Source organism: Periplaneta americana, chromosome 5 (genome assembly GCF_040183065.1).
Source record: "Periplaneta americana isolate PAMFEO1 chromosome 5, P.americana_PAMFEO1_priV1, whole genome shotgun sequence".
In the NCBI taxonomy this organism is placed as follows: domain Eukaryota; kingdom Metazoa; phylum Arthropoda; class Insecta; order Blattodea; family Blattidae; genus Periplaneta; species Periplaneta americana.
The window spans coordinates 74262341-74275155 of NC_091121.1; the positions used below are offsets into that span (position 1 = coordinate 74262341).

Sequence of the window (12815 nt, forward strand, 5' to 3'; positions counted from 1 at the left end):
ATTTTGATAGCGAATAGCTCATGTTGTATGTGACAAAAAAGGTCTAATGCCATATTGGTGGAAAGTCTATAGTTTTCTCAGAAAAAAAAAAGTCCCCCCCCCAAATGTGTAACACTCTCTTATTCCATAACTATTACGAGTAAGATCGTGATTTTTGTCCATATCGATAGAAAATCTAATAAAGAATCATTCATCCCTCTGTCGTATTTCAATGGCATGAACGGTTTTCTTGTAAATTTAATTTAAAAACCACTAGTTTGGAACCCCTGACCGATGCGACCAGCTTCCAACATTGTAGTCAGAAAGGGAGATGGGAGGTAGTTCACTAAGTCAGACATCTGAGTTCGTTGACCTCTTACATTAGTATTGTGAGAAGAAAGAGCAGTGTGTAATCGGCGATGTTGCCAGACTGTTGAAACTTACAACTTAATTTTCTAATTAACCGTACATTTAATCATAAAACGTAATACAGGTTCTCTATTCATTTAAGTGTACCCTATTGTCCCTTTTAATCTGCAGGATTATTTCACTTCCAGCCTGTATAACCATAATAAACAAAATGCATTTGTAGCATTGTCCAGTTCATGACTTACCGTGAAATATAGATTTTCATACTTGCAGGGACAATTATAATCAGCTCTGTTCGAAGTTCCCTTTACAGTTAAAGAGGCTGTATCCAGAGACGGTGAGATGATACAGCGATAATGGATAGTAGAATAATTATTATAGTGGCACAGGAAACTGGGTACGCGAATATAACCTGCCCGCAGCCGATTCATCCACTGCGGATATCGTATTATCTTCCGGGAATTTAATCTGAGTTTGAACAGTTAATGGATCATTCTATAGTTGGAGAAAACCCACCCCCACAGTCGCTTTCTCATAATATTACCGGGATCGAATCCCTGTTCTTCGTCAGAAGCCGTAGATTATGGCTTTTCCTGTAGAACATCAGTTCATTCCTATCCTCTTTTACGATATTCATCAGCACTCTTTGTCGTTATTTTAATTGATCTGGAATATATATAGGCTATATGAAATTAAAAATACGAATGATTTAGGATATTTTAAAAGATACATCAAAAGAATTTTAACAAACCTCTGTCCCTACAAGTTAGATGAAATACGTGTGGGCTTACATTGATCCTAATTTATTGTATTTTTATCTATTTTAATTATTGTTCTCTCTCTCTCTCTCTCTCTCTCTCTCTCTCTCTCTCGCTCTCTGACAAGTCCTATGGTTTTAACTCTTCTATGGACAAATAAAAATGAAATGAAATATATAATATGCATGTATTGATTTGTTTATTTATTATTTACTCATTTACCTATTATTTATTTATTTAAATTTATTTATTCATTTATTTCTACTTACAGCGTTAAGGCCATAAGGCCTTCTCTTCCACTCAACCAGTATAAGAACACATAGCAAATATAATAATAGCAATACAGAAACAGTTTTGAATTTAATTTAATTTAATGGAGGGGGGGCACTATGGCCCAGCACTGCGACCTTGTGCAGATCTATTGCGCTAGCCCTCTGGTGACGCATTCCCACACGGCCGACCTCACTAAGGTTCTTTGGTCCAGGTTTCGAGCAGCCAGATGTACTCGTCCGTCGGCCAACCCCCTCCATGCGCCGCCGGCCGGCGTTTGGGGAACGCTACGGAATGATAATGAAATGGATAAATGGCGACGGAATGATGTAAATGCCTAATTTGAGGAAACACGGGAGAACCCCGGGAAAATCCCCAACTGCGGCCTTGTCCGCCATAAATATCACTGTATACAAAAACAATACAACAACAACAATAATAATAAGTGCAAAATGAAGACAAAGTAGAAATTTCGTTGCCATGTATAAGTACAATTTAGGGGAACATACTGTGAAAAAAACCAAATGGACTCTATTTATTACAGTAGTTTACAAAAATCTTATCAGCTCTTGTGGCTTAGAGTGGCATGCAACTAGTAGCTATACCATAACGTCACCAATGCTAAGAAATGCCATAATTTTCATATGAAATGGATGCTAAGAACAATGATGCTTGCAGGGAGATGAAGCGGTCCAGAAAAAGAAAGGAAAAGTCAAAGATCATTTCGTTGTCAGGGAAACCACACGGATTGCACAAACTCATCGTCGCAAGGAATTTGACCCTGACTTCCTCTCGCATGGTGATTCATAAGGAATAAAAATCACTGTTTAAGAAAGGCGAGGCTCGTTCCAATTATCGTGAAAGCTGGAGCTTCACTCTTCGAATTTAATGATAATTTATGAGGTAACTTATTTCTCCTGTTAAGACACCGCCACCGGCTTTTCAAAGAGCAAGTCAAAAGCTATGACAATTTTACTGATATACAAGATATACAACATTTTAAATCATTCCCTCTTCATATCGTGTTTCCTTATTTCCAGGAAATTCATAAGGATTACTACTTTAACTGTACTATTTATACTACTTCATAGTTCTTGCAGGGTTTGAAGACTCTTATTAGTCTAAGTGAAAGTTCTTACTTTTTTCTGGATCTGACACGCTATACAGACACGTGGTGAAACGCCTGTGATGTGGTATCAGCACGACCAGGACGCCTGAATCCTATAAGCAACGAGACTTTCCAGAATCATCAGGTCCAAACTCCCATTGAAAAGTTATCAATATTTAATAGTTAGATTGTGACTTTTGTTATAGTGTAAAGTGCTGTGCATCTGGCTTGACTTTGTTAAGGAAAACTAGAGACATTACTTTATTTTACTATTAGGGGAGGATTACTACAATCCAGCAATGGGACGTAGAAGATCTGTTGCGCTTACCCTTCAGCTAGACGCATTCTCAATCTACACCAACTGACTACACTAAGGTTCGCTGCGTATCCAGGTTTCGAGTGGGCATTCCCACTCGACCCTCGACCAGCCACCTTCGTGCGCCGCAGGCGGCAGTGGGAAATGATTAGGAAAGAAACGGAATGATGTTGATGCCTAACGTGGAGAAACGGCAGAACTCCGAGAAAAATCTCAACTGTGACCTTGTCCGCAAGAAGTGTCACTACGGATTGTTCAATAAAAAATCACAGGTCTGACCCGGACTCGCACCCGGACTGCCTGCGAAGTAACGACGTTAATGAAATAATTGGAAAATTTAAAACGTTTTTTTTTTTGTTTTAAATTTAGTGTTGGCAGCTAAATTTTTGTAGATCACTTTTTATAGTAATTAGTAATTGCCCATATACAATATATTTTTTTTAAGTTCTTTAAGTAATTAAATTCGAGTAAATTCCTCTTGAAAGACAGCATAGGATCTTTCATAGAGATTTGACAGTGATCCACGCTTTAGATGAAAGATCGTGACTCCGCGCGGCGTAAATCTGCGTCTTGGCCGGGATAAACAATAACAAAGAAATCTGTTGCGCCACACTCCATGGAGGTCCAAGATATATGTCAACTACTAGCCTCACGCTCACACGAGAAGCGAACGATCATCCAACAAGTACGAGTGTAATGTGTGCTTGTGAGATGATCCCTAAGCCATTATAGGTGACTTACGAAATCGGATTTTGCTACTCATCCCTAAATTCATCACGATGATGATTGAACACCGGTCCCATACACTGTCCGAAATTTTGTGATAAAATTTATGGTATCATGGTTGCTGGAACCAGTGCTCATTCCGTAACCCTAGTCTATCGCCTTAAGTGGTCCATACACGTACGAGTCTGGCTCGCGAGTCCGGCTGGACTCGGGTTCCAATGAGCCAAACTCGTCCGTGTGTGGGGGCATCACGAGGCGAATTCGACCGAGTGTGGCTGGGCTCGCCAGGACCTTTCGTGGGGCTCGGCTCATCGCCGGCTCGCTATTGGCTCTTACGTGAATGATCCCGAGCCACGTGATGTGAGTACTTTCAAGAGAAAGATACATTATGAAAAGCCAGGGAATAACTTAAGCCGGACTAAACAAAACGAAGTAATATTTGACACCGTATTGTTAGTAATAAATCTGTCATGATAATTTTCGCACCTAAAATTCTATATATTTTTTTTCTATCACAAACACTCTCTTTCGCTTTAGCTAACTCCGTCATAAACACAAGTTAGTTCTTTACATATTTCTTTCTTTCTTCTAATTTCAACCTAAGGGGTTCTTAAAATAATAAAATGTATGCAAAAGCGATTTTTGATAGAAAGAACATGAGTCTTTTATACGACAAATCTCTGAAATCATTTATTGTATAACATTTTGTTATGTTATAAGCACATTTTTTTCTCTTTGAGTTTTATTTTATGGCATAAGAATAAAGTTTAAACTTCCTTTTTACTCAATGTTGAGATGCTGCAGAAAAGTAGCCTATGTATTGACAAAGGAAAAGCATACGTTCAATGCCATCAACGTTACGGGACCATTTGCTGGAAACATGTGAACAATTTTATGAAACTCTGAATTCGACATAAAGACAGTGGTTTTCTGTAAACGTTTTTGTGGTATGCAAAATATCATAAATAATAAATTATTTTGAAATTCAAATATTTCATGTAAAGAGCTTTATTTTATATTAGACTACGAATCACAGGTATTCAAGTAGTATGGTATTTGTTCTAGGATTACCAATCAATACATTTATTCATAATCAACTTAATAGTCAACATTAATTAAATTCAAATACTTCTTAGTCATATACTCCTTTAAAATCTATTCAATTTTGCTTTACTCTTTGTTGTAGTGTAATTTGCATTTCATTCTAATGACGCAAAAGTTTATGTTCATTTAGAGAATTATATAAATGTGGTATTGTCACTATTGCGTTTAAAAAATAGAACAAAACAATTCGAATTTTCAACTACTGGTTCATTAACTACCTCAAAAACACCTTTATCATTCGTATGCCTTAACGTTTCTCAAACTGCACTATACAATTTCAGTTTCACTTTTAAAAGTTGAGATGTGTGGAATAAATAAGAACCTGTAACTAATTGAAGAGGTGAAGTCAAAACTGGCTTAAGTTCAAATGACAAGTTATGAGAACAATGACAAAGACTGATAAAATAAATTTGACGCCCTTAGTTCTGAATGGTTTTTTTTTTTTTTTTTTAACGGATCAAAGACAAGACTTAGGAGAGCCTGTTAAATAAACTCACACAGTTATACAGTATATAGGCCTGAAAAGGATAAATTAAAACTTGAATAAAGCAAGTTAAAAAAAATTCGGACACTTTGGAATCCACCTCTTCAATTAGCCTACAACTGTTTAAAGAGTCGTGATATTTTGTGTGAACTATAATGTTTCCACTGATATAATAGTATACTTAAGTATATAATTTTCCTGTAATATCATTGAATTTATTAGATTATATGTCCAGGTCTAGAACTCCTTAATGTACATGTTGGAAGTAAACACCAAATTATATGATTTATCATGCTTCTTGGAGAATCAGATATGTCTCTAATTTGTTTTCCTGATGTAAAGAATGACTTGAAAGGTACATTATTAATGGTAATAAAATATGTCGTATTGCGTGCAGTGTCTGGACTCATTAAAATATACACGCGTTAATTCTTCTTCCTGAAACGTGTGCTTTGAAGTGTCAAACATATTTTATATTCTGGTTGTTTATCTACGTCAACACTAGGATGAAAAATAACCTCAGATAATTTGGTATGATTGTTTGTAGTTCCCCTTCACTTGATCCTCAGCCTGTAGTCGAAGAAACGAGGAAGATACTCATTTCGATATTGTATCCATAGAACTGTCACCTAGACTTAAATTTTTCCGAACATTCATCGAGATGTGGGAGACAATATGTTACAGATAGTATATATTGTAGTCTATTTCAAATTCACAAGTGCAAGTTTATCTTAAAAAATAAGTCATTCAAGCACACACACACACGAATTTAGTCATATTCAGTGGTTTAGTTGGGCCGGAATTCACCGGAACGCCATTCTGGAAAATAAAACTGTATGCATGTTGGAAACAAGAGAATACCAAACTTTTCATCCAATATTAGTACAGTTCGCAATTGCTAAATTATTTCAGCTGGAATAATTTTATTATTATGGAATTGAATATTTCATTTTGGTTCAACATATAAAATTATAAAACTTACATAAGTGGCGGCCGGGTAGCTCAGTTGGTAGAGCAGCTGGCTACGGACTGGAAGGTCCGGGGTTCGATCCCAGGTCGTGACAGGATTTTTTCTCGTTGCCAAACTTTCAGAACGGCCCCGAGGTTCACTCAGCCTCCTATAAAATTGAGTACCGGGTCTTTCCCGGGGGTAAAAGGCGGCCAGAGCGTGGTGCCGACCACACCACCTCATTCTAGTGCCGAGGTCATGGAAAGCATGGGGCTCTACCTCCATGCCCCCCAAGTGCCTTCATGGCATGTTACGGGGATACCTTTTACCTTTACCTTTTTACATAACATAAGTTTATTTCATTTATGATTATATATTGGATAATAATTCATTTTGGTAAGAATTCTAAAAATAGGAGGTAATCCTCCAAGCGATAGTAAAGTGGTAAATATAAAGAATTTTACTGTAGATATTTCATTTAAGATGAGTTCGAGTATTTTTTTCCAACTAAATCAGTGGTCATATTGCATGTGAGGTTAGCACAGATTCGCAAAATTATTGTCGAAACATTATTGTCGAAACTGTTAAAAAAGCGTATTTACAGCTGTAGATTAGCTATATGAAATTAGAAATTAATTAAAAAAATATTATTACCTAATAAATAAGACATACAGTTCAGTTACAATTTACTATTAGTAGTCTATATTCACGCAGTCATTTTGTATCTAATGTTAGTAGTCGACTTTTCTGGTCGGCGGGAAAAGGCACATAAGTCAAAAAGAATAATTTTTCAGGAGAGATTTTCTTTCTAATTTACTCTTAGCTGAATATAAGTATAATAATGAAATTCATGTATGTTGGTTAAAGCAAGATCCTTTTCAATTTAAAATAAAATAAATTTTATTATTTAAAAAATTAGAAAAAATACTAGACTTATGTGATTAGGTACATCAGAAAAATAGACTTTTTGACTTATGTGCTTTTTCCCGCCGACCAAATTGGCGAATATCTCGTTAATACGCATTTAAGTCTACATTATGTATGTTAAATTGTTTGTCTACGATATTGTTGTTTGCAGATTCTATTGCTGTCATAAGTGTTTCTTCTTTTCTGCTTATGGCAACAGAAAAGCTTAATGATATCTAAAAAAACAGGTTTCTTTTTCTTTTTTTAGAAGGCAACTTTCGGAGATACAGCTAACAATCTAATCACTTTATGCGACATCATTAAACATCTAGTTTAGTACATAGATAAAGATATGTCATCAACTCTCCGTCCTCAACACATTTCATTTGCTGCAGTCGTCACAACAGGGGTGTCTGTGTTGCTTATCTCAGCCAGGTTGCTCCAGAGGTAGTGACGATTAGTGATTTGCATTCGAGAGGAAACCGGTTCGATACGCGGTCGGTTTGCCGGCGTAGTGACTGAGGGTTCTCGTATTTTTCTCTGCAGGCAGATGCTGGCAGAGTACATTCAAATAAACTACTATTACTTCCTTCCTTGCCGCGTCTGCCTCGCCATTCGTAATTACATTCTATATTTCTCCGAGATTTAATACGTCTGGCTGTTCGTAACGGTACCTGTAAATTCAACGGTCAGTGATTCATGCCTGTTCAGCACTTTCACAAGAGATTGATTGACATGTTTTGGAGCTGTTGTCAAACATACTTACTAACTTCCTACTAGGTAGTGAACTTGTTATAGCTATTTAATGCATGTTGATTAAACAGAAAAGAGCTACAGGATTTAATAGATTAGTTTTCACGGTTCAGTAACTGAGATCACTACTATAATTTTACGTCACTTGTCCTAGGTCCGAGGCTAACGAGAAAGACAGTTAGCCACGTCCTAGGGCCTCGAAAGATTTTTTTTTGTGTTACATTAAACAGTAATTTCATTTATTGTATCTATGGAACAATCACAAGTGTGTATGACGTAATAATAAGTTAAAGAATTTTGAAAATACACCAGTTTTAAATTGTGTAAACTTAACCAATTTTGATATACCTACTGTAGGCGCAACAAACGCAAGCAGTTACATTGTACAATTGTTTTTGTTTTAAAAAGTAATTTTTTATTAAAACATTGAAATCTTTTATTATCTATTTCTCAAAATATATTTTTTATTATTTAGAATTTTTCGCGTTTAGTTGTACCTATAAAAGTTCAATGTAGCTGCCAGTATTTCTGCTTCATCTTAATATTGTTGCCATATATACGTGTTCCCTATTACATAGTTGAATTCTTATGGAGTAAACATAAATTCACATATTTTAATATTTCATTGCTTATGGTTCGATCCTGAAAGCATAATTCTGATTTCACAGCATTAATGGTTGTTATATATTCTAACAATACTAATCGGTATATCTTGAAACTTATTATTACTCTAAAATACTCTAATATATATTATTATATACTGAAAATGAAGAAAGAAGCTTTCTGATTTTTATCATGCTACCTATGTAGTTCTAACTGAATAAGTTTGTTATTAGATTTTAAAAAAAGTCTAGGTATTTGTATTTTATTAGGATAAAATTTGTGATCGTCTACAAACATCATTCGGGTGTTGTGTTAAAATAGAACTGTTAATTCATTAGATTTCGCGAGCTAGTAAACTATAGAGTTCACGTTGCATTCAAAAAGTATTAATCGTTCATATCTTACAGAGAATCCAGAAATTTTGACCTGATGATTAGTTAAAAAGACGTTACTATTGTTAAATAATTAGCTGAATTTTTGTAGCATAATTCTTAATTAAATGTCTTAAAAAATTAAAGTATTCTAAAGTTAACCGTCCTGTATTTAAAGATACTAATGCTAATCTCTGACACATAGCCTATCAAATCTTTTGATAACAGTCGTTTTTCGCGAACTTATTAGAACCAGATTTTCAAAATGTAACACAATCATCACTCGCTCCAATCGCGTTCATATCAATCCATTGAAAATCGTTGAATAGATTTCTTAATAAACAATATTCTAAACAAAAACCAACCACACTGTTTCCAATAATGCTTTACATTATAATCTGACAGTTATGTAAAGATATTCATTTCTATTATTATTTTTTTTTAATTTGACAAACTGCTACCAAATGTTTTGCTAGCGATCACCAGTTTTTGTGAATTTAAAAAGTGACTCCCAGTATAAATATTTTAAAAGACAACTATCACTCGCTATTACAACTTTCTTATCAGTCCATTAAAATCGTTGCACGAAATTGTCGATAAGTGTCTCTAACTGGAACCAAATGACATATCGTGACATCGGCAATCTAGAGAACCAACTTCCACATGGCGTCCTCTCTTTACCTAACACAAGCACTGGCATCTGTTTTACCACACACGACGCCGCCGTCGGCGTCTCCGTGCGGCGTCTTACCTTATACTGCTCTCTCGACGGCATGTGGATGTAGTATGCGTGTTCCGCCCGATGGTGGTGGTGGTGATGGTGGTGGCGGTGGTGATACAAGTATTGGCCTCCGTGCTGCTGATGTTGTAGGTCTCTCGGCCACTCTTCGCGCGCGCCTTCCGTCTTTCTTGGTGGATGATGGGAGGAATGACGTCACTCCTCCACGTGCTTGGCGTTGTGTTTGTAAACAATCCCCCTACGCATTAAATTTCCCCGCTCTCTATTTATTTTCTTTCCCTTTTTAATGAGCTAGAGCCGTGAGCCTGGAGCAGAGTATCACTTGCATGTCGTGCAGAATGTTAGACGTCGTCTCGCCGTGCCGCAGCTGTGAGGACTGTGGACCACTCGCGTCCTGTCCCTGTGGCGCGCTCCAACTTACTGAAGTCTGAGAGTGTGTGTGTGCCACGGAGCTGCCTGCCTGCGAGGGGAGGGAACCGCCAGCTGAAATGAACTGAGCCAACCACCTATACCAGCTGGCGCGTGGCCCAAATCCCAGCCAGAACCATCCCGGCACATCCACCACCGACAGTGCCGTCCGTCCGTCCCTCCATGTTGGAATACAAATGCCTTATCCTCCAGGTGAATGGGAGGGCCTGCATATTCCGCGAGATTTCGGTCTCAGAATCCTGAATGAAAGGTCAGGCCGAGTGCGATTCGTAGTAAACTCGTCGCGGCTTTTTACGAACGTCTGCGTTTACTGAATGAATACCCGGAGGTTCTCACAGTGTGATTCGGGAACCTAAGTTGGACCGCGTTGTTTAGGCTTATGTCACAAAGCAATTTTGTATGTGAGTACGTGTAGTTTCGTTTATCTGATATGAGTGTCAGTTAAAGATTTTGTATTTAAATTGTCGTTTTTATTTTATAACAATAAAAGTCGTCAAATAGTAACGAAACGAAGTGCAACTGTGCGTTGTATTTGAGGTAGTTCTCCATATTGAACAAGATGTGGGACTCTAAATAAGTGAATGAAAAGTTTCCTTTAATTTTATGAACGACGGGGCTTACTGAATTAATATTAAGACAGTCCATAGTGGACGAAAAATAAAAGTGGGTGTAATTTCGCATTCATAATATTAGTCACAGAAAAATGTTTTCATTTAAATATTTGTTATAATTTTTTTTAATTAAATGCGACATCAACAGCGTGAATGAGAAAACTGAACATGAGTCGTAAAAAAAAAGTTAATTTCTGACAGCATTGTTCATATTCCTAATATTATTTATATGTATGAAGTTTTGGGGATAGCACGGTCTCAAAACGATTCAAGAGATATTTCCTAAGTGGAAATTTTCATACATAAATTATGTGTATTTCTTTATATAAATGCCGAAGTAGAACATAATGCAGTATATAGTTTTGAGATTTATGAAAATAAATAAATTTACTTTAAATATATAAAAATTAAAAACAAAATATAAGACCATGAATGTGTTAACTTTATCAGATTATAAATAACTTTCTCTACATATAAACGTTAATATTTATGCTGCAGTAAAAAGTTTTTCTTCTCTTTTTTAATAAACTGTATGAGAAATTTAAATTGCTCATTATCGTCCACGTGTAGGCCTACGAGTATACTTTGTAGTTCAGATTCCATCGCGATTTTTATTATTTCTACAACACATTTCAATATACCCTTTGTTTTTTTTTCTTTTTTTTTTTTAACATAGTATTACTTTAGAAGTTTGTGCTCAAATAAGCATTATTGTATTCGACAATCATCGCTCAATAAAACACTAAATTATTTCTGAAGATAAAATTTGGAACTTCTATGAATGGTAAACAATAGGCCTACATTTTAAGAACTTCATGTAGCATTTCCTATTTTCCTTTTGTCGTCAGTAATGCTCAGATGTGTATTATAGGCTTGCTGCGAAAAATTGTATATGTTTAACCCTTAAATTGACAAAGTATCCTATAGGATACAATAGATTAATAGGCTATATGCTATAATTTTAATAGAACAATAGAAAAAATATTGGTAGGAAAATTAAAATTTCACAATACTATAATATTATACAACATATAAAATATGGACATCACTATAGTTGTTTTCTTTACGGTCCGACAAGGTTTAATGAACTAGTGTGAGAAATGAAGCTTTGCCAACTAGTTATGTAGCATGTTTTCCTGCGCACTGTAGGAAATTTGCTCATATCTGACCAGCCACTTGAGCTGAAATCTTACTTATTAAGAATGGGAAATGAGAAAACAAGTCTGAAGTCAATGTAGCAATAGCTACAGTTCATTTGTATAACTGAAAGTAGTAAAAAAAAATTGTAAAATTTTAAGAGAAATAATGTGTAATATATCCTGGTTTAGTTGGCTCATGATTGATGCCTTATTGCTGTCACTTATGAAATTCAAACCTGTCTTCGAACAGTTGACTAAACATATATAACGACCTAAAACACATAATCGGCAAAATTGTATATAGACAGGATTAAAGTGAAAACCTTACATAGAATTTTCCTGTTGTGAACTTAATAATAAATCAGCTTTCATTGTACAGGTAAACATTTGTTGATGACGAAGTCTGAATTCTTCGTAGGAACATTGGATTCAACTGAAATGGAACTCTAAGGAAATCTGTTACCAAGAACTTTCTTTGTTAACTCTCGATTGTTAAATGGTTATGATTATTAGTTTGTCCGAGCTTTGCGGTTTAAGATGAAATAACGTAGCATTGCTTCCTTAAGAAGAAGGCTTCAGCAAAATTTTCCTGTCATAACAAAATTCAACCTTAATTAGTAGGACTGAAGAAAAGTATTTGTATCAGGGTAGTAAATAATTTATATATACATTGTTTACAAATGCGTCGCGTTGCAGGGTGTCTCTACTGTCTGTAAGGGGCACAGAGAGTGAACATCCGACTCTCCTCAATAGTAGACCTGGTCAAGTGACGTGAGGTTGTATCAGAACGCTGAAACAAAAATCCAACACAAAGAACAGTGGACTGAAGTCAGAACATGAGGAAATTGTGTTTGACTTAATTATTGATAATGATATTTTTTGTGAATTGAATATTTGTTCCGAGTTAAATAAGTTGAAACACAAGTAATCCTGTAAATGTAAATTCTATTACGAATTCATTCATACGGAGCGGACTGTACAAGCAGCCGCTACCGTAAGTAGTCGTCCGAGTACACAGGTGCTCTACGTACGATGCAGCGTAGCGTATAACCAATACTTTTTTTCAGTATTATTTTCACCTGTCATGCTATCGTGTGGGATAATCCCACTTGATGGTCCTACCTCAGTAACAGGTTTCAATTCCGCTGAACTAACAGAATTTCAGAAATGGCTTAGTTGGCCATAACTGGAGTCGTGTTAA

General features: G+C 35.9%; 2 protein-coding genes across 3 annotated transcripts in view; one reads left to right on the plus strand and one right to left on the minus strand.

Annotated features, from left to right (window-relative positions):
* Positions 1-9916, minus strand: part of LOC138699829 (facilitated trehalose transporter Tret1-like) — a 397270-nt gene extending 387354 nt beyond the window's left edge. Inside the window, exon 1 of the mRNA XM_069826015.1 lies at positions 9448-9916. Coding sequence (XP_069682116.1) covers positions 9448-9471 — 24 coding nt within the window. The 5' untranslated portion in view covers positions 9472-9916. The remainder of the gene's footprint in view (positions 1-9447) is intronic.
* MED20 (Mediator complex subunit 20) overlaps positions 1-12815 on the plus strand; it is a 635350-nt gene that overhangs the window by 401045 nt on the left and 221490 nt on the right. The gene's annotated exons all lie outside the window — the stretch shown is intronic.